Here is a 20,962-nt window from a genome sequence, read left to right as displayed (position 1 = left end):
ATTAGGGTGCTCCTGTTTTGCTGGACTTCCTCTTTCCTAATTTGTCAGACTAATGCTTGGGCTATTTATAGTTTGCTGAGTCGCTGTTTTGTTTAAACACCGAACTCTGATTGATAGCCCCCGATGAGAGGAACAGGCTTTGATTAATTGACATATCATCCCACAGTGGAGCTAGCAGTATTTCTCGCCTCATGACTCTGATATATGACATAATCTTTCCTGTTGTCTCCCTCTCCCAGGTACAACCAGACGGCCCAGGGACGGGGAAATCTCAGGGGTAGACTACAACTTCGTCTCCATTGAGGAGTTCTTCTCCTTGGAGGAGTCAGGAGCACTGCTTGAGAGCGGCAAGTTCAAAGGTGAGCAAGTTGAACTTTACAACTGACTGATCTGACAACCTGTCGTATAGTGATTCATCAAGCTGTGAAGATGGTGTAGTTATACTAGTGCTTTTAATTATAACAGTGTCAGCTTTATGGTTATAATTAAAATTTCTATATTTGAATATGGAAACAATTATATAAACAATCAACAATGCAACTAGATCATAAAGTAAAACTGGATTCACCCAGCTGAAATTATGCATTGCTCTATGTAAGGCATTATTCTAGGTAATTTACCAGTGATTAACCAGTGACTGGACCTTTCCAGACACAGGTGTCTTTTGTTCTACAATCACTTGAGACACAGTCACTGTGCTCAGGTGATCTCCATTTCACTAATTGCGAGACTACTTGCACCAACTGGCTGGACCTCTGTTGAATTAGGTCAGTCACTTTAAAGGGGGTGAATATTTATACAATCACTTATTTTACATTATGTATTTTTATTACTTGACACTGCTTACATTAAATGTTTTCATTTTGACAGTAAATATTTTTTTTTTGTAAATTCTTGTCAAAAAACAAATTATACTGTATAATATATTGACCATGATTCCATTTATAAAAAAATAAATAAAAGGAAACCATCCATGGAAAACATCCAAGGGGGTGGAATCTTTATTTGTTAATTCACTTTCTGGGCAAGAGTTAATGTCATATCTCACTCTCATATCTAGCAGTAAATACAGAGACTGGAAACGGGGCGGCGCTTTTGTTACCTTTGACAGAGCCAGGCCAGCTGTTCCTTCTTGATTCTAATTTTAATGCTAAGCTAAGTATGTTGCTTCATGTTCACTCTACAGATATGAGAGGGGTATTGATGTTCTCATGTAACTTGTGGCAAGAAAATGAACAAACATATTTCCTGAAATGTCAGACTGCTCATTTTAAAGAACATCTGCTCTCTTCTTTTACATATACTCAGAGTTCCCTACCAAGGAAACATTTGACAGTTTTTTTTTTTTGTTGTGATGAATGAGGCTTACATAATTAATAACAGGAGGAGAGTCAGTTGTGAAGTCTAAAGCTCTGCTTGGCATATTAATACCATCAGGTGTTGCTCACCTCGTGTCTACCCTGCAAACTCCTCCCCCTGTAAGGGTCAGAGTGCTGCCTCTGATTAAAAAGCCTCCATACATTAGCATCCATAATTTATAAGAGTTTAATGGGAGCAATAAATGTCATCCTCCCCTGCCTTACATGTGACATTGACAGACCTATCGCTACAGCAAAGCAATCAGGAGTATCAGCAGCACAGTGCGTGCAGCAGCCTGCAGAAACTGCAGTAAATGGTGACGGCTGGTGACCTTGTTGCTGAGTTCACTAATCTAATGTTTCCCCTCAGCCCATTTGGATCTCCATGAGCCAAATGGAGGGGTGGAGGTAATTTCATTTCTTCTTAAGCAGCTGGAGCAGATGGCTGGAACTGAGAAAATAGAACATATACAGTAGGTGATCTCAGGGGGTACATAATGCACATACATACAGGCATGTAGTATGTTGTGTTTTGGGCATAATAATGTAACCCTTCTCTGCTCCTGAATATTTGAATATAAAATCTGCTATTTAACTCAGGATCTCAGTAACATGTTGATGCAGTGGACTGTAATGGAGATTTAGATTTGTTAGTAGATTTCATCTGCAACACGGGGCATTTCCACTTATTGAAATGTCGGTTGTGATGTTTTGACCAAGTGAAAACTCACTCGGTGTCTTTAATTTTACAGGTTGATTTGGTCATTGTGTTTCCATTTCTCAAGGCAACACGTCTCTCTCTCCTGCCCTTCTCTGTCTCAGGGAATTACTACGGCACACCTCGACCCGTTCACATCAGCCCAGAGAGCCCCCCCATCACCTACCAGGAACACCGCAACCTGCTCAGAAACTTCCGCACACGCAGCAAATCGCTCAGCAACCTAGAGAAGGCTGCAGAGGACGGTGAAAACAGCGAGGACGACTCAGGCCTGTCAGGCAAGTCTCCCTAAAACCTGCTTTATATCACAGCATGTGTGGGCAAAGTCATTAATGTAAATCTGAAGGCAAACTAACTGTTTTTTGATGGTACAAATACAATGATATATAGTATCATGAGTGGATTTTTTTTTTACATAGTTACTGGGCCTTTTTTGTAGTTGAGGATTGAAAGACATATTGACAGTAGAAAACGTATCTGTTAAGTCCAGCACAGCAGCCAGCAGCTAAATGCTGCATTGTCCCCTCTATCTATAGCTCCAGTCTCTGATACCCAAATGAATCAATCATTAGCACGATTAGTATGCTCTAAACTCTCAGTGGGGCTGTGGCCTCATCGATTGCTGGATCACCTCCAAAGGAAGGTCAGTCTGCCTTAGGTCGAACAGGCGAGGAAGTAAGCAGATAGGCAAGTGCGCACACAGGGAAGTTGGGGGTGGGAAAGAGGAGAGCACGTGATAAGGATGCAGTAAGCATTTCAGAAAAGGAGAAAATTTTTCATTTCAGATAATTTTTTTTTTTTTTTAATTTTAGCTGTGATGGAAGATTCACTGTACCAGATATGATGAAGTATTCAGTTACTTTATTTAAGAAAGGAAAAAAAAAATGCTCCATTAAATTTAAGTCCTTGACTCAAAACCATACTTCAAAAAATACAGAAAAAAAAAAAAAAAAAAAGGGCGGAATTTTCTTTTTGACGGCACTGCTTAAGTCTGAAAAGTGACAATGTACCTCAGCTAGACACTTGTTTTTGTGAGGGATCACTAGCGAAAAAGGTTGAAAATAGTTTTTAATACATTGTATTTTACAAGGTTATATTTTGTTTAATATAAATCTCAATATGCAAAATAACTCTAGGTTTCAAATAAATGTGGCTGAGAGAAAAAAGTACATATTTTTCACTGAAATGTGGTGTGGTAGAAGTATAAAGTACCATAAAATGTAAAAGTACTCACAAGTACCTCAAAATTGTACTTACAGTGTTTGAGAACAAGTAGTTAACTTTTTCTGTGACATAATGAATTATTAAGGCAGAGTTGGAGAAATGGTGGTAGCAAGAAACTAGAACACAAATGCTGAAGAGGTGGGAATGAGATTAGATGACTGGGGTACAAGAGCAAGACAGCAACATAGGGTTGTGGTGATGGGGGTAGCTAGAGAGGCTTAGTGTTAGGCAAGGTGGAGGCAGGGAGCCAGAATGGTACAGAAGATAAGAGAAGGGCAGGCAGAGTGGGAGGTGAGGTGAGAAACGCAGGCAGGCAGAGATCCAGATAGTTAGGGACGTGCTCCAAACAGGCAGGTAGGGCAGCAGGCAGTTGGGACTTGGGCAGGGGGTGAATGCTGGATGTGGGAGAGAGCCATCCAACACCCTGACCTCTGCTGAGTCATTTTCTGAAGTGGTGCTGTGTGGGTGGATGAGTTCGGCAGCACTTGTCCTGTGCAGCGGGACTCAGGATGCCCCGTGTTGTGTCCGACATCTCTCAGATCCATGCTGGAGCTCACAGCTGAAGGACAACTACAAGGACAGCAAGGCGGAAAATATGCTTATTTTTCCCTCCTCTGGTAGTATGGCATGCACGGTCACACACTCTGCCTCCTTAGAGGGAAGACAGAGCGGACTAAGTTGCTGACCTCAGGTCTTTTTGCCTGACAACCCCCAATGGAATACCTTACATCAGGTCATTACAAATTGAGAAACTTTTTCACCTACTGCATCTGTTCGATAACATGTCACTATTTGATTTATATTAATATTTTTAATGCTTCTTCTTATCACTATCACCACAGGAGGCTCTGCAGGTGTCAGCAGCAGTGTCCCTCCAAGCCACCGCTCCCCTGGTCGGCCGCGGGCATCCAGCAGCGGCGGGGATGGTTGTGCCATAGAGAACGGGATCATCTGCAGCAGAAGTGGTGCCAGAGTGAGAGCGGTGATGCCAGATCACTGGGAGCAGGCCTTTAGTGACCCAGGAGAGTCTCATTACGAGTGAGTGTCTGCCTGATTGTCACAAAACTGTTAAAGGAACAATGAGATATTTTAGGAAATACGCTCATTTGCTTTCTTACAGAGTGTTAGGTGAGAAGAGATCAAAACCACTGATGTCTGTTAAATATGAAGCTTAAGTGAGGAGGTAGTTAGCTTAGCATAAAGACTGGAAACCGGGGGGCGGCAGCTAGCCTGGCTCTGTCTGGAGGTAAAACTTATCAGCACCTCTAAAGCCCAACATTCATTCAACATTTCATTTGTTTAATGTGCACAAAAACATAGTGTTTTTTGTTTTTAAGTTTGATGTTTTTTGTTTGCTGTCATTCTTCCCAGCTCAGCCCAATGTCATGTCAAAGTCTGTTTCCCCACTGATTTGTTTCCCCTTACTTTGACCTGAGCCCAGATGTTTTCCTATCACACTTTCTGCCATGTCTAACCTAAACACAACCTCACACAAACCCAATCAGTTAACTCTACAATGTCAGGCCATAACCTGACATCTAACGCTAACCACAGCTCAGTTAATGGTACAGGAAACAGTATTTGAAGGGGAGGGGGAAAAATGCAATGTTAATACACAATCTGTATGTTAGTGCTCTTCAATCTTTATGCTAAGAGCTAAGCTTTGCTAATTATCTCTTGGCCACAGCTTCGTATTTAATGGACAGTTAAGAGAGGGGTATTGATCTTCTGCTCTAACTCTCAGAAAGAAAGTAGATAATCCTCTTTCCCAAATTGTCAAACATGCTGTTAATACAGTAGAGCACAGTTGTAATGACTATCAGTAGCATGTAGGCTTATCGCTGTTGTGAGTGTGACACATTCCAATACTATTATGTTTCTGAAGAGGGTGTCTTTTCTTTCCTTCCCCCTTTGTCCCTCCAAGTCGCAACCCAAAGAGGACCAGCTGGCAGAGTCCTCGAGCCTCAAGCAAGGAGACAGTCTACAAAAATGAATGTGAGCCTCTTTTGTTTCTTCCTCTCTTTCTGGATGTAATTATTTGAACATTTAACTGTCGAACAGCCTCAATGACGCCACGTATTTGTTAAGAGCGGAAGTAACAGACACAGCCAGCTTGTTAGAGTCAAATGAGATGGAATGAGCTTTTAGCTGAACAGAGACGTGTAAGTGATTAAGGCCTAAAGCTCGGAGCTGCTGGCAAAGAGCCAGCCTCGCTGCTGAGGCTGGCGGGGTCGACACGTGGAAGGCATGTGACTGGCAACTTAATTTCATAATGTGGTCACGTGATCCACTGTTAAAAGAACAGGGGCATCATCTAGTTTCTGATGTCTACCATGCCTGGTTGTAAACTGTAAGAAACCCATCTGTTATGATGCCGTGGCTTCAGCTTGTCTCAGTAAAGTGCAGTACACTCCCCTCACCAGCAGAAGGTGATATCATCGCCATAATGGACAGAGTAAACTGCATGTGAAAGGATTACAGTATCAGTATCTGGTACAAATGGCATCCAAACTAACATTTTGCTCAGATTTGGTGATGCAAAGGAAGGTTAAATAAAAATACCCAGATTATACTACTGAGTTGGGTCAGAGTAATGGATTGTGTGTCTGATTTTAGTCTGATGCATTCTGCTTTTAATGCAATCTTCCCACCAAAAGTATTTTGTGTTTAAAGCCATCTTGCAATTGGTTTGCAGTGTTCTGACTCTCTCTCTCTTTACCCTCACTCCTAAAACCGATCGGTTCATACCATTAAATCATATAAACTCATAGGACTGTGATCATCATCATCATCATCATCTCATCCTCTCTCTTGCTCTTTCTCTCTGTTTCTATATTTTTTTGGTGATTGCCAGGGTTCACAGATCATCCTGGGGAGCTTCGGGGTTTCCCTGTCCACACACACTTGACCAAAGGCTCCAGAGGGTTTGGTTTCAATATTGTGGGGGGCAGCAGGCCAAGAGAGTTCCTCCAGGTCTACAGTGTGACTGCAAGTGGACCTTCAGCACTCAAGACAGGTAAAAAGACAACAAACTAGGGACAAGTACTGCCAGCAGGAATGTATTGCTGTATTTAAAGAAAAAAAAAATGAGATCCACTGAGGACTCTTTTCTTCAGAGGGACACGCTCTCACATGAAAAGACATTACTTAGCAACATGTTTTAATTAGTGATAATGATAGACTTGTTATAACTGCAGACTGAGATCTATTATAGTAATTCTTGCAAAAATGTTCAAAAGGAAAATATCTTGAGTGTTTTAACAGTCTGCCTCTCTGATTCTCTGTCTCCGCTCTTTGGGATTATACTTCTGCAATTTTCTGATCTCCCAGTGTCCCACAAGTGTATATCACAAACGGTCCTTAATCCTCAGGGTTAGCATGCCATAATCTAGCTATCATAACATGTGCATATGCAGTGGTGTGCATCCAATTCACACACACATGCACACACAGAAATAAATGCCCATAGAGGCAGACATTACCACACTAGGAAGCCAGAGCACAGGCTGTCTCTGCAGGGACTGATCTAGTTCATGTATGTTAATAGGCTGGTTTAGGGGGATTAGTTGGTTGGATTAGTCCTCACCCACACAAACCACACAGACGGTGATTCATTTGGAAACTACACTTATCTGCACACTCGAGCATATGAAAACGGCCCAAAAAGTTAAAACGGTGAGATATAAACATACTTCCAGAGTAACCATAAGGGTGTGTAATTTTGCTACAGATTATTAAAAATGTGGAGTGTCTTTAATGACTGTGTTGTAGTGAAATCTCTATCCATGTGCTTTTCCTTCCTTTTATTAGCGGACATCCTTGTGTACATCAATGATGTTTGTGTGTTGGGAGTGTCTCACAAAGAGGTGGTAGAGATGCTCAAGTCGGTGCCTGTGGGCCACAGCGTGGATGTAGAGGTTAGAAGAGGGTATCCCATGCTCTACAACCCCGACGGCTGTCCCAAGCAGCCCCCACCGAGGCTACTGGACAGCGGGGACCCCATCCTACCACCTACCACCTCCCAGCCTCAGCCTCTTCACCAGCTACCTCGCCTCCCAACACCCACTCCCCAGGCCCATCACTTTAACTTTAATGGGGTCCACAGTGACAGGAGATACATGGAACCAGGGGTGACTCTAGATGCAAATGGAAATGCAATGTCATTCGCAATCAAACAGCCGCCCTCATACAGACGCTCCAGTATGAGCAATGCTGCCTCCTCATCCCCCATGCGCCCGCCTCGTTCCTTGAGAAGTTTAGCCCGGCTGCAGTCACTCGACCCATCCCTGGCCAGCCAGAGTGACAGTGAAGTTGTTTCTGCGATCGGTTCACACAGGTAACACCTTGTGTAGTCCACTCATGTGAATCTGTAATGCCTCCTTCTTAAGTGCTTGATGAAAATAAATGGCGGTTGATTGCGGTGAGTTGAGAGTGATTCTGATTAGTATTGAATTTAAGTATCATCTAAAGTTCACCATCCAAGTTCACTTGGAATTTCAAATAAAATCTTTCAAATTAAGACAGATCTGTCTTTAATGGGACTCATTGAGTCATTAACTCTGTGATGATCAAGGGATTCTGGTGTGGTTGCACTTTTGTTCATTTACTAAGTTTTGCTAGGACAAAGAAAATTTTGCAGAGAATTTTGAAACCGTGAACTGAGAAAGTAATTGGCTGATTAACTGATAATGAATAAAATAATTAACTGAAAACCCTAAACATTTCAGTTTAAGAATGTGTCAAAGTAAAGATTTATTTACTGCTTATTTTAACTTCCCTTCCTCTTCCTCATCAGGGCATCAATGATTCGTAATCACAACAACAACTCCCTCTCAACACCCCCCCATCCTCTACGTTATGGCACATCCAAGTCGTCTGAGAGTGACCTGTCCACCTGCACCCTGTCTGGGTCACGGCTGCCCCTGCCTCAGTCACCCAGGAGGCCGTCTTCCTCCCCCGGCGGCCCCCGCAGCACTCACTCCCACCTCTTCAGACCCCAGACCTCCCACCTCAGACCTCCTCCCACCCCGGACAACCCCCACCACCGCAGCTTCAACGGTTTCCATGGTAACACCAGCCCCACAGCGAGTCCCAGCAGTGTGTCCTCCCCTGGGGCAATGAGTGTGGGCAGTGGATTTGGCAGCGGAGGGGAGCTGGTGCCAGTGGCCTTGGCCCAGACTGAAGGAGACAGAGGCCTCGGCTTCAGCGTGACGGCTGGTGGTCCGGGAGGCAGGATGACTATAGTGAAAAGAGTCTGGGACAGGAAACAGTGCAACTCCCTGCAGCCAGGGGATGCTATTGTCAAAATCAATGGAGCTGATGTCCAGAGCCTTAGCTTTGCACAGGTAATTGGGGACCAAAGGGGAGGGAAGTAAAGAGAGGTAATGTGAATGAACCAATCAGAGTGTGATTTAGATGGTTTCATTTGAATAATTTTAGTGGCATCGAGAGTTGATACCATAAAGTTTAAAAAAAAAAAAAAAAAAAAAAGCAAAAAATTTGAGAGACAGGCAATAATACTTACATAATACTGTGTAAAATAAGTGCTTTTACTTGTGTGTATTTGCAGGTGCAAACAGTTCTCCAAGAACACACCAAACAGGGAGAAGTCACCTTACTGGTTTACAGAGGAGGTAAATGATTCACAGTTGTTGCAGAGGCAGTGATTTTTAGTGACTATGGCTAAATTCATCTCAGTTATTTTCTCTCTCATTATTAGCCATCTACCATTCAGCCGTCTCCCCGGCCTCACTTCGGAGACTCCCTCCGCCTCTTCTCCGCCCACCTCCTCCACCTGTTGGCTCAGACGGCTCCACTGTGCTCCCAGAAGCACTGCCTATGCCGCGTGCTTCCATCAGCACTCCTCCCTCCCCAGCCCCAACACGTTCCTCGCTGATCCAGAGCACCAGTTTCTTGGAGTCGATTCCAGTGACCCTGACGATGGAGCCCAAAGACTGGATCAACACGGGCCTGGAGGATGAGGCGGATGGTGTCACAGTGCCTGATTCCGGTCTGGAGAGGCAGAGCAGGGAACGAACTCGGCCGTTGCGAGGGTTTGACGTGGAGCTGAGGAGAAAGCCAGGAGAGGGCTTTGGGTTCGTCATTGCCTCTCAGGATGTGGAGAATGGCAAAGGTGAGAGCCAACAAGTGATAAATTATATTGTGCAGCATATATATATTAAGTTAAAATGCTTTGGATATGACACAAGTTTTCTTTTTAGGAAACTATAATTTTTATTGGAGAATCTTAAGTAGAACTGGACGGGCATTAGTTGAACTTTTCTGGCCGAATAGTATCATTTGGTTACCTGCCCAGTGATACAGGTTTCAGTTGGATGCCCTTGTGGACAGATGCACCATTAGGTAATTACAGATTTAAAAAGAGGTGACCATGGCCACATGCCACCAGATGAGTCATGATGCATTATTAACCCTTTTCTTGTAAAATGTTTTATTTATTTATCCCCCCTCCCACCCCGCTTGGTTTTATTTATTTCAAGGAAATTAGTTTTGGCACAATGTTCTATAACTGGCTTACCATGGACAGTACTTTTATTGTAATTATTTTAGTGTATATTTTCTGAAACTCTATATGCAAGTGCAGTACTCGTGAGACTTTTGGTGGCCACAACATAGTTTCTTTTCTGAAAGAATGTTTAATATCATGAAACCATGTTCTTGTTCCATGTTCACCATGTTGGAGGACAGGATTAATACCTTTTTCACGTCTGTACTGTGAAAGTGATGCCAGAGCCATCAGCTGATGTGCTTAGCATCAAGCTAAAGGGGAAACAGCTAGCCTAGCTCTGTCCAAAGGTTACAAATCCCTCCTACTAGCACATTTAAAGGTGAACTACCCCATAAAACTGTCATTTTTACACTTCGGTTTTTGTATTTTGATTAGAGAAACAAAATATAATAACCAAGCAGACATGAGAGTGGTATTGATCTTCTCGCCTAACTCTTGGCAAGAAAGCAAATGGGTGAATTTCTTTAAGACGTTTATAGGTCATTCACAGGTTTTATATGTGCCTGTGCTTTTTTTAAAATTCAATTTATGAGTTGTATTGTCTCTTGCAGAATGACCTTTTGTTAAAAGTGTCATATCAATACCCTGTCACTCTGTGCTTCTCTATCCCATCTGACCTGACAGGACACTGAGTGTTATGTTCTCTCTGGGAAGTGAACACATCCTGTTATTAGCTTTTAGTCTAGAGCTTATGAATAGCAGGATGACCGCAGCATCCCCATGATGAATTACTCCCCCTTCTCCCCTTCCCATGTCTTGTATTGGCTGCGCTGTTCCGGTGTGATGCAGTTCAATTTGCTTTATGGCTCGAGTGAACACACATTTATGTTTTCATGGTGAGATTAAGGTTGTTGATGCACCTGTGTCTGCAGTACAGAGACCGTCCCTCACTGCTCAAACCTCTGTCTACAACATGTCCTCATTCTCCCCTTCATTTCACTCCTGTCCTCTCTTTCTCCATACCTCCTTTTTTTTTCTCTTCCACTCATCAGTTTTTCTCTCCACTGCTCTTCTCTCACTCTCCCTCACAAGCTCCCGCCCACTCACTCCCTCGTTCTCTCTCTCTCTCTCTCTCACACCCCTGTAACTCTGCAGTAAAAGCGTCCGGTCTGGTTTTTCAAAAGATTAAAACTCTCTCTCTCTCTCTCTCTCTCCCTCCCTCCCTCCCTCCTTCCATTCTCCCCATCGCTCTCTGAACTGAATGCTTAAGAGAAATGCTACACTGAACATTTCCCTCGCAGAGGAGCAACAGAGGGGACAGCAAACCTGTGTTTTAGCTCCTGTTGACGGTCACATGTGAATCTCAACACCTTCGAGCTTGCTGTCGTGGAATATAGGAGTTTTTGTTTTGCTTTTCTGCGCATGCTAATGAAAGAGCCATGCTGGAGAGACTACAGTCTGCTTTGAAAACTGTGAAGGAGTCTAAACGTAATTATTCGCTCCAATTCCTGTCTTATTTTTTACCAAAAACTGGGGAGGGGTGCTGGTGTGGTGTGGTGTAGTGTTTCACATTTTGCTTTGTGCATGAGCTGGAGGTTTTAAATACTGTGTGTTGCTCTGGAAAGTTTGCTCAGTCAGATGTGTTGACTTTGGCATTATCAAAGTTAGCTACACAAGCTCACATGCTGTAGATATCAGACAATTTAATGTATGTAGTATGATTATTTTTAGTTATATCCACTGATTATTGCAGTGACAACAAAAGATGAAAGAGAAAATACTCCCCCCCCCCCCCCCTTCATAACCCAGCCAGACTTAAAGCAGCACATGACGTTATATGGTAATGGTCTGTGTATCAGAGCCATTAGTGAGACACACAGGCAGTAAAATGAATGGATTTAACATAGTATTAGCAGTGCTGAGTTCAGCATTAGCTAACATGCACACACACCACTGTACCACTGATCCTGCTAAAGAACAGTGCTCTCTCTCCCCCCTGGTCTCCCACATGCAGTGGGCTTCTGCATGCTTCTGTGGAGACGTCTGCACTGGCTGATACATCTGGGCTGCAGAAGAGCGGGGCTTTACGATGGTGGGGAGGGGGGCTGCTACCACTCCTGAGCGGTGATCAGTGCAGCGCGTCAGAGGCTGGCTGGCTGCTGGGCATACCGCAGTGGGATTACTCTGGACAGGAGAACATGGAGAGCCAGAGGAAAAGACACAGCGACATAAAGCAGTCCATTTGGATGCATCTGTCTGCAGTTTAAGCGCGTGTGTGTGTGTTTGTGCATGTGTGGCTGAGTACATCTGTCCCAATCCCTCTGCGTGAGTCACTGTGTGTGTGTGCACAATGGCGCTGAGTGCGTGTGAGTATGGCTGTTGCATGTGTATTCATGTGTTTGGCGGCTGTTGATTTTCGACTGATGTATTATGCATGATAAGAAGACTATTTGCAAAGCTGCCTTGGCTTTGATTTGACCTGATTGCTGTTTCTGCCTGGGTCACCCAGATTAGGCCCAGACAGATTGGAGATGTTTCTGGGCTCTGAATTATAGGCTGTACCTTTTAACAGGATCATCATTCCAATGTGGTGTACACTTCACTTCATATGCCATAGTCCTGGCCCCCCAATTACAATTTTAACCTGTTAACAAGCATTTGAACTCACTCCAACGATTTGAACATGCTGTTTGTATTGTGGAGGGATGTAGACTGAAGGGACGGTTATATACCTCAGCTGAATGAGATTCTCCAAATGTTTATACTGCCTGATGGGTTACATAAGGCCACTGGCAAGAATCTAGAGGGGCCAGCTGTCACCAAAACACAGCATAACCTCAGAAAGGGGTCATAGAGAGAGTAATAGGGAGTTTACTAAGATACAGAAAGAGGAACGGAAGATAGAATTAGAAGTCTAAGCAGACGGAGACAGACTGTCCAGCTAAAAACTGTAAGAAGCTTTTTTAGTTTGTGCAGTAGATTAAAGGAAGCAAATTTATTTTTAGGCTTCTCAATATTTTTCTCATCAACCTTTGACACTGACCGGAGTTAAGCTTAATTGTGAGCGATATCTTCGAAAGGAAGATAAGACAACGTGAGTTAATGATACATGAGACTAATTGTCCCTCCTCACAATTCGTTTTGTTTCTCCTCTTCAGTTGAATCATGCAAGAGACCAGAACACACTTGCACATTATCTGTGACCTCAGCTTCACACTCACACTGTTTAATAGCTTTCCTAGAGTTATATGTGTTTATTTTTTTTTGTTTTTTTTTGAATGTGTGAGTGGTGTAGGAGCTGGGAGAAGCCAGCCAGCATTTTCCCACACAGAGAAAAAGATATTTTGTGGTGCCAGCAAGTATTGCTGTGTGTGTTTTGTATGCCACTGGCATACCAGTGCAGGCAGTCTGCAACTTTGGGGATCTTAGAAGAGCTGAGCATAAGCATCACTGATGCTGTATAAACCAAAGTGCAAATATCTAAAGCCTGTTGTTATATGAAGTTTGACAGATTTGGGACACAAAAATATTGCTGGAAAGCTTGTGCTCCATGGCAGTTTGTTCTTGAGGAGAAAGACAAATTATTGAATGGCGAAGAACAGTTCCTGGTGTGTCAGCGGATGGAGAGATAGGTTGATAGATGGGAAGCTGAAGGAAAAGAGGGGAGTGTTTCAAGGAGACAGTGGGGCTAGGTGTGAAGAAAACCTTCCATAGGAAATAATTTATAAAGGAAACCTTGCCAAAAACGATTCAAAGCTTAATTACAGCTTGTTTTAGGAATTTTGGCATACACACAAGTGAGATAAATCTTCCTTCTTTTAAATTTCTTTACATTTGACCCCACATATTACTCACTGGCTTCAGTTAAAAGCAAAGTTTTAGGGTTGGAGTTTTTTTGCTCCAGCTGCAACTTTAGTCCAATATGAAGTTTAACTTCAAACTCAAGCAACAATTATTTGTTAGTAGTAATTAGTGTTTGTTGTCTTTTGCCCTCTCCTCAGCTGCTTCTCTGCTCCCTCACCGGTTTGTGACGGTCCGTCGAGGCAGCCCAGCAGCCAAGAGTGGGCAGATCCGGCCTGGAGATCGACTGGAGGCAGTAGAGGGACGCTCAGTGGTGACTCTGCCTCATCGGGAGCTTGCTCAGATACTTCGCAGAGTGGGAAACACTCTACGGCTCACCATTGTCCCCCGTCCAAGCACCTGTAAGCGCAGACCTAAACATCCAGTGAGCACACACATGCACACAAATAATTAATTCTTTATCTAATCTCAAACTTGATCCTTTCCAGACTCTTCAGGCCTTTCAGAAACAACTGAATATGACCCCGGTCACAGAAGCAGAAAAGGTCAGAGGTCACGTCCAAAGGTGAGGGCATAATCATCAGCTCACTTTATCCACTGCCAGTGTATGATATTTCCTGTAGAGAGGATTATCAGTCCTCCCTCTGACACTCTCTCTGTCCTCATCTCCCAGCGTGACTCCAGGTATTACAGTGTGGACCTGGATCGTGGCCCCTCAGGCTTTGGCTTCAGCCTCAGGGGGGGCAGTGAGTACAACATGGGCCTCTATGTCCTGGGACTGATGGAGGGGGGGCCAGCCTCGCGGAGCCAGAAAATGCAGGTGTGTCTTCCTGCTCTGTGTATTTGGCAATTTGTCTATATATGTATACAAGTCGTTCCCTCTTTTACTGTAATGCATTTATGTCTGTCTGGCCCTTTGTATTTGAGTGCGTAAGGCATGAGCAGTACAATTCCTTAAACTTTTAAAATCTTTTTTTAATTCACATCACTACTTACAACACACATCTGATGTTGACAAAGTCGATTAATAATAGGACACTTGTAATGATGAATCACATACATTTAAATAGATAAAACATGCACTTGTATTCTGTTTTGTTGACTAAAATATTTCAATGTCAAAGAAACTTAAAGCCTCTGAAAACTAAAGTTAAAATGTAGAAATCTTATGTGAAATAACCAAAATGGTTGTAACTGTGGTAGACAATTTTGGGTCCAGTAAGAACTTCATTTAGAAATTTAGTTTTCAGGTTCTTCAAGTTTGTCCAGTACTTTGGTTTTTGGCCAAATCTTTGCAAATTAATGCCAATCCCATCAGCCTCAGCTGTATTTCGTGTTTACCACAAACTGGCAAACATTAACATGCTAATAAGATGAACCAAGAGAGTGAGCTAATATCTGCTAAACATCAACATGTTAGCATTGCCATTGTTAGCATGACAGGTCAAAATGTCTGAGGCACTGCTACAACAGCACATTACTGCATGTTCTGCTGTGTTTGTGCTGTGGCTGCAGGTGAGTGATCAGCTTGTAGAGATCAATGGGGACAGTACAGCAGGGATGACCCACAGCCAGGCTGTCGAGCAGATCCGCAGAGGAGGCCACCGCATCCACCTGGTGCTCAAAAGAGGAAATGGCTATGTACCTGACTATGGTAAGACACAGTAGGAAGATGTGGATGTTAGTTTAGGATCACCATGTGTATGTGTGAAAATATGAGATTTAAAATATTTTTAAAAATCAGGGAACCTTTGTGTGCGGCTTGTGATGCATTTGTCTTGGGTGTGGAATCTCTGCTCTTCTTTTTCTGTGGCATTGATTCTAACTTAAATGCTTTCTAACTTCTTGCTCTTTCTTTTTCTGTTGGGGTGTTTTCCCTCTTTTAACCCATTTCTGGTTAATTTGATATTTTTTGCTTTTAACATACACCCACACAACCTTCCCTCTCTCCATTTGGAACTTTTCCTCCTCTCCCAAACATCTCTCTCCTTTCTGTTCCACTCCTTTCCTTTCTTTTCTTCTTTTTTTCTGTCTCTCTCAGTGGAGCTCTCCAGTTTGTCTCTATGTATGACCAACTCCAAGCTAGGCGAGCCTTGCTTCTATGTCATTGGACGGACAGAGAATACGCGGTTGGTAATGGTTCCTGTTAGTTCTCCCATTTTCTGTCTCTACATTCCTCTGCTCACTCACCACTTCTGTCTCCACTTGTAGAGAAATGAGCCTGTGTGTTCGACCTCCTCATTATAAGATATTGATTCTCAAGTAAAGCAGAAATGTGGCCAAATCACTTTCCCCTCAAACCCACCTCTGAACAGAATTCACCAACTTTGCAATTTCTATACACAAGAAAAAGAGTTATTGAAGAAAATGGCATAATTGCACTATTGTAGAGCATACTAAAAAAAAGGTTGCACTAAAATAGGAAAAACAGCTACTGTTACACAAGATAACCTAATGCAGCTCTAACAAAGGGGGAAAAAAGCACTTTCTGGATTTCAGAGCCCCTTAATAAGGGATTACATAATGTTCTATGTCAGAGATTTTGCTCTTCCTTTCAATTACCTGCCTATTCAGTCTGTTCTCTTCCTTTCTCCATCCCCCCCTCCCAATATAATGTGTGTCCAGGCCGTGAGCACAGAATCACCTCCCCCTCCCTCCTGCGTCACCCCAAGGAGCAGGGTTTGGCTGCAGTAGACTCCACTGGGCGGAGGGGGCACAGCTCCAAACAGAGGAGGAGCAGGTCTTCAAATGGACACGGGAAAGAAAAAGGGACTGGAAGGAGAAGAAGACGGGCCTCAGAGGGAGGGGGACGCTCGGGTTTACAAAGCCCCATCTCTGAGCAGGGAGAAGGGTCTCGGGAAGCCAGGGACAGGAGGAGGAGAAGAAGGAGAGGGTCTCAGAGTCTAACCAGAGATGTCCTCAGGAATTATGATGATAGTGACATGGAAAAAGGAACAGTGAGGGGAAGAAAAAGGGAGAGGAGAAGGAGAAAAAGCAGGAGTGAGGAGAGAATGGTAGAGGGAGAGGAGGACCCAGAGGAAGAGAAAGATGTACCTGCTGTTGAGGAGAGGGTGGAAGATAGGAAGGAAGAGTTGGAGGAGAGAGTGAATTTAGAGAGAGCCGAGAGTAAATACAGTATTATCCTACCCATTGCAAACCAAAAGCTTCCCAGACCCAAACAGAACTGGGAGGCTGTGTATGAAGAAAACTGGGACATGGCAGCAGAGTACAGGGAACTGAGGAAAACAATGGAGCTGGAGGAGCAGAGGTCATGGGATGATGACAGGGGTGGAAGTAAAGAGACAGAGCTGAATGAGGATGAGAAAGACGACGATTTGAGTGGGCGCATCAAGAGGCCTTTACCAAGTGTTGCTGTGATAGATCCGGTGTCAGAGAGAAAGTTCTTCTCGTCCCTCACCTCTGCGCTGTCCATAGAGCAGCTGGGAGACGATGAGTCAGAGTCTGGAGGCAGCCAATCTGATGGCAGCGTGTCTGCTGCCAGCATCTCAGGCCTTTCACTGGCCGCCACAGGAGCAGGCGGGCACAGGGCCGTGGTGCTGCCAGGCCCTTGGCTCACACCCAGCCAACAGAGGGTGGCACAGGTTGTAGGGGGGAACAGGCACCCCGGAGGGCAGGCAGGACAGGAGGGAGGAAGAGGTGCTGTCTCCTAACTTTCAACAGGAAGTAGAGCATGCAGCAGCAGAATGATACTGTATCAGATTCTGTCCATCTTACACTGTTAGACCTCAACTTGTTTTCTGCAGCTACCCACACTACCAACATCTCTCAGTCACTTTGATATCTACAGTAGTATGAAGTCATATTTTTTGTGCCTTTTTACAGCTGACTTCTGGCTGATGTTAAATGTCAATATTGCATTTTTACTTGTAAATGACACCAACATGGTAAAGTTATGTCTTTGTTCCTGGTGAAACCAACAATGACATTGTCTTTTTCCTGAGGCACTGTTGCCCTCATTATGTTGCACTCCTCTCTTTACGTTTGCTGCATTTGTGATAGATATTCCCAGGACAACAAGGTATCTCAGACAGCTTTGTTTAACCTACTTCCCATCTCTCACTCACCTCTCTGCTTCTCTCTGGCTACATCAGTACAGTGTCCTCTCTTAAGTAACACCACCACCACCACCACTGTACAAAGACTTTCACTTATACCTCATGAAGATACTGAGCAATAATAATGCAACGGTCCGAGACTATCAGCCATTCGTATCCACTGCGCCGCATTGGTCTGGTCTGAGAGGAAACATTGTATTGTGTTTGTACATTATCCTCTTTGTCTTATTGCCTCAACTTGTAATGTCATTCTATATAACTGAATATATGATTGTGATAATGCAAATCCCTTTTGACAGCAGGTGTGAAATCTATAATCTGTAAATATTTGTAGAGAAATAAATGACACAACCTATTGAAAATACTATACTGACTGGAGCCAAGCCCTGATTTGTATTACTGTATTGTAATACATCATAAGTATATATAAATATATGCAGTATATATTACATACAATAGCTACACATTCATATTATTTATTATTGTGTGATGAGAAATAACATGAAAAATGCTATATAGCTTTTGTGAAGGCTCAAAACGTAAACAGATTAAGAACTATATTGTACCTGCCCCATTCATAAATGAATGTTTTGTAATATGCTGCTTGAGTGTGGATTAGGATGCTCTGTGTCATACCCTACTTCAGAAGTCAGCAAAAGATGCCAAAAATATGCATCCAGCGTGCATATTTCCAGTACTGTTAATATTGTGTATGTGCAGTCGGAACAAAACCACTGTCTAGATTCTAGAGAGTGCTGTGCCCATCGTGCCACGTACAGTTGCCTTGGTAACATAAACCACTTTATCCTAACCACTGATTTTTCTTACTGTGAAAACCCTTGCTCCAAGGTCTCTAATACGAGAGGTGGGTGGGCCGTTTAGTAATTTCAGTCATGCCAAAAAAAAAAAAGAAGACAAAGCCCTTACTGTAAATCCACAAAAATAAATATCATAAGCCTCTGCAGAATCTGAGCTCAGTGCTGCGTCTGAGATGACAAAATAGCACATAATTTTGTTTTGCTCTATTTTTTAAACATTCTGTTATGGAGAAGAAGAAAAAAACTGGAGTCAAGCTGAATGAATACTGTGAGATGTTATTTTTCTATGAAATTATCTTTTTTGAAATACTCAGGTTTTCAGATACTTTGCTCTATAGATAAGCCATTAGGAGGAAAAGCTACAGAGTGACTTCACGTCATTTTCATAACACATTCATATTATTTAAATGTTAAAGCAACATTTTGTTGATCATCTGTGGCAGCATTTGGAGACGCAGACTGTTACAGCTGTTTGTTACCAGCCCATAATTATCTAAAGGTTGATGCTATAATGAAGCCATTTGTTTTTTTTTTTGTGCCCACCACAAACAAACCACAGGACTGAAATGAACTGCTTGGTGTGCTCTGCCCATTTGTTTGCATTGCTGTGCTGCCCAGAAATGGCAGGACAGTGACCAAACCAACATACTGCAATCCCCAACCAGTGACTATACACAGTAGCTTGGTAGCATATATGTAAGAGTTATTTTATAAGGTTTGCTAATGTTCTTTTTTTAGACTTTGATTTCCTATGGGGGATTATATGGCTGAACTGTAAACACGTTCTAATAAAACTGCAAATAAACTGCTGAACCAATTTCCTCAGTGGTCATGCATGTCTTTCTTTTATTGCTTTTTTGAACACCAGTGGAGACACAGTGTTGGACACCAGATGGCAGCAAAATTATAAGCTACAGTATTAAGGAGAGATGGGATTTGATGTGATGGTGGTGTGTGTGTGTGTGAGAGAGAGAGAGAGAGAGATATTTGAGATTATTTTAAGGATCCCATAAGATATATATTCACAAAAAGCACGACATGGATCTAAGAATAAATCAGAGGACACTAAAGACAGTAAAGGTACAACTCAGATAATTTTCCACGGATCAATTATTTAACCTGCTTTTTGCAAGAACAGGAATTCTACATTTTCCACCTCTCAGTCTAATATTAGTTTCCCGTACTGTAAAGCAGGAACAGCCTCACCTGTGTGAGATGGGCGGTTATACAGAGAGAGGAATTTACAGCGTCTCAGTTCAGATATGAGCACTTAAGTACTGCCACTAAAAATAACATCGCTCTGAGGCCTGTCTTTCTTTCATGCTGTCCTAAGCCGCGTCCTTCTGTTCAAGTCAGCTCAGACGCAAAAGAAAAAAAACAAAACACACACATATATACATATACATATATATATATATTCTCCCACTTTAGCTGAAGGAGGAGATGGACTTAGAGAAGTGGACTTTTAAATATCCAAACAGCAGCAAATCAAGCTTCTGAATTTCACGAGCATGATGTGGTACCTTCACTGCCTTATAGACACTGCATTCCAGTGAATAGTATTGCTTTCTACAAGTGCACCCCAGATTCAGGGGCGCTCAACAGGACTCCTGATGTATGTAAAGCTGCAAAGATGCTAAATGAGAGTCTGATTGTACCTTCAAAATAAAATGCCATCTGCACACTTGAACATGTATTTAATCTACAGAGCAAATTTCCCCAGCGATTTGGGTGAAAACGGACTTGTATCCTGACATACTTCCAATTTATCAGTAGGCTTTGTTGAAAACATTATTTCTGACGCCCAGTCTCCACTTGATTCTTACAACTATGGTGTATAATTACTGGGACGCGCAGTGTGATTTGAACAGCGCGAGCAGTGGCGGTTTTTGGCACGGGCGAACCGGAGAGTCGCCCGGGGCGGCACAACCGTGTGGCGCCCCGGAGAGTCGCCCGGGGCGGCACAACCGTGTGGCGCCGTCCCTATCTCCCACCATGCACCACCAACATATGCATGCAGAAACGGCACCCTGACTCAGGGTGGTGGTTAGGTTGGAAGAATGTGGGAGTCGTCCATAGTGACACTCGAGACTCCGATACATGCGCAGCAGCGTATGAGGCAGTTGTATTGAACCACTGTACCAACGTGTGGTTTGGTCACAGACATTTAGCGCTTGAGTGACGTTCGAAGCAGGTGAGTGCTTCAGACGTCATACGAATCACCTGATTGGTTCGGTTTGTCATGTGAATCACGTGGTGGGATCGAGTGTGTTCAGAGATAGAACAGCTCTCTATAGTGGCGGTCATTTGAATTTTTCTTTGCAGAGTATGTCGGTTTGTTGCGTTTGTTTGGTGTTTTGAGAGTTAGTAGTGTTGATAGTGTATTTTTGGAGAATCAGTGTATATAGAGCAATAGATATCTAATATGAATAGAATAGAATAGAATGTCTTTTATTGTCTTTATACATCTTTCACATGTACAACGAGATGAAAAGCAT

General features: G+C 43.1%; 1 protein-coding gene across 1 annotated transcript in view; it reads left to right on the top strand.

The window, feature by feature from the left end:
- The window catches only part of LOC121187285 (membrane-associated guanylate kinase, WW and PDZ domain-containing protein 3), a 36,414-nt gene extending 17,187 nt beyond the window's left edge, over nt 1-19,227 (top strand). Inside the window, exons 4-17 of the mRNA XM_041046473.1 lie at nt 240-359; nt 2,181-2,354; nt 4,143-4,338; nt 5,225-5,295; nt 6,155-6,316; nt 7,111-7,636; nt 8,096-8,645; nt 8,870-8,933; nt 9,020-9,433; nt 13,771-13,971; nt 14,059-14,135; nt 14,244-14,390; nt 15,086-15,224; nt 16,196-19,227. Of these exons, the coding sequence (XP_040902407.1) occupies nt 240-359; nt 2,181-2,354; nt 4,143-4,338; nt 5,225-5,295; nt 6,155-6,316; nt 7,111-7,636; nt 8,096-8,645; nt 8,870-8,933; nt 9,020-9,433; nt 13,771-13,971; nt 14,059-14,135; nt 14,244-14,390; nt 15,086-15,224; nt 16,196-17,241 (3,887 nt within the window). The 3' untranslated portion in view covers nt 17,242-19,227. The remainder of the gene's footprint in view (nt 1-239; nt 360-2,180; nt 2,355-4,142; nt 4,339-5,224; nt 5,296-6,154; nt 6,317-7,110; nt 7,637-8,095; nt 8,646-8,869; nt 8,934-9,019; nt 9,434-13,770; nt 13,972-14,058; nt 14,136-14,243; nt 14,391-15,085; nt 15,225-16,195) is intronic.
- The last annotated feature ends 1,735 nt before the right edge of the window (nt 19,228-20,962 follow it).

The sequence above is a fragment of the Toxotes jaculatrix genome, chromosome 2 (genome assembly GCF_017976425.1).
Source record: "Toxotes jaculatrix isolate fToxJac2 chromosome 2, fToxJac2.pri, whole genome shotgun sequence".
Taxonomy (NCBI): domain Eukaryota; kingdom Metazoa; phylum Chordata; class Actinopteri; family Toxotidae; genus Toxotes; species Toxotes jaculatrix.
Note: the sequence above shows the minus strand (reverse complement) of the source record. Positions and strands in the feature narration are given on the sequence as shown.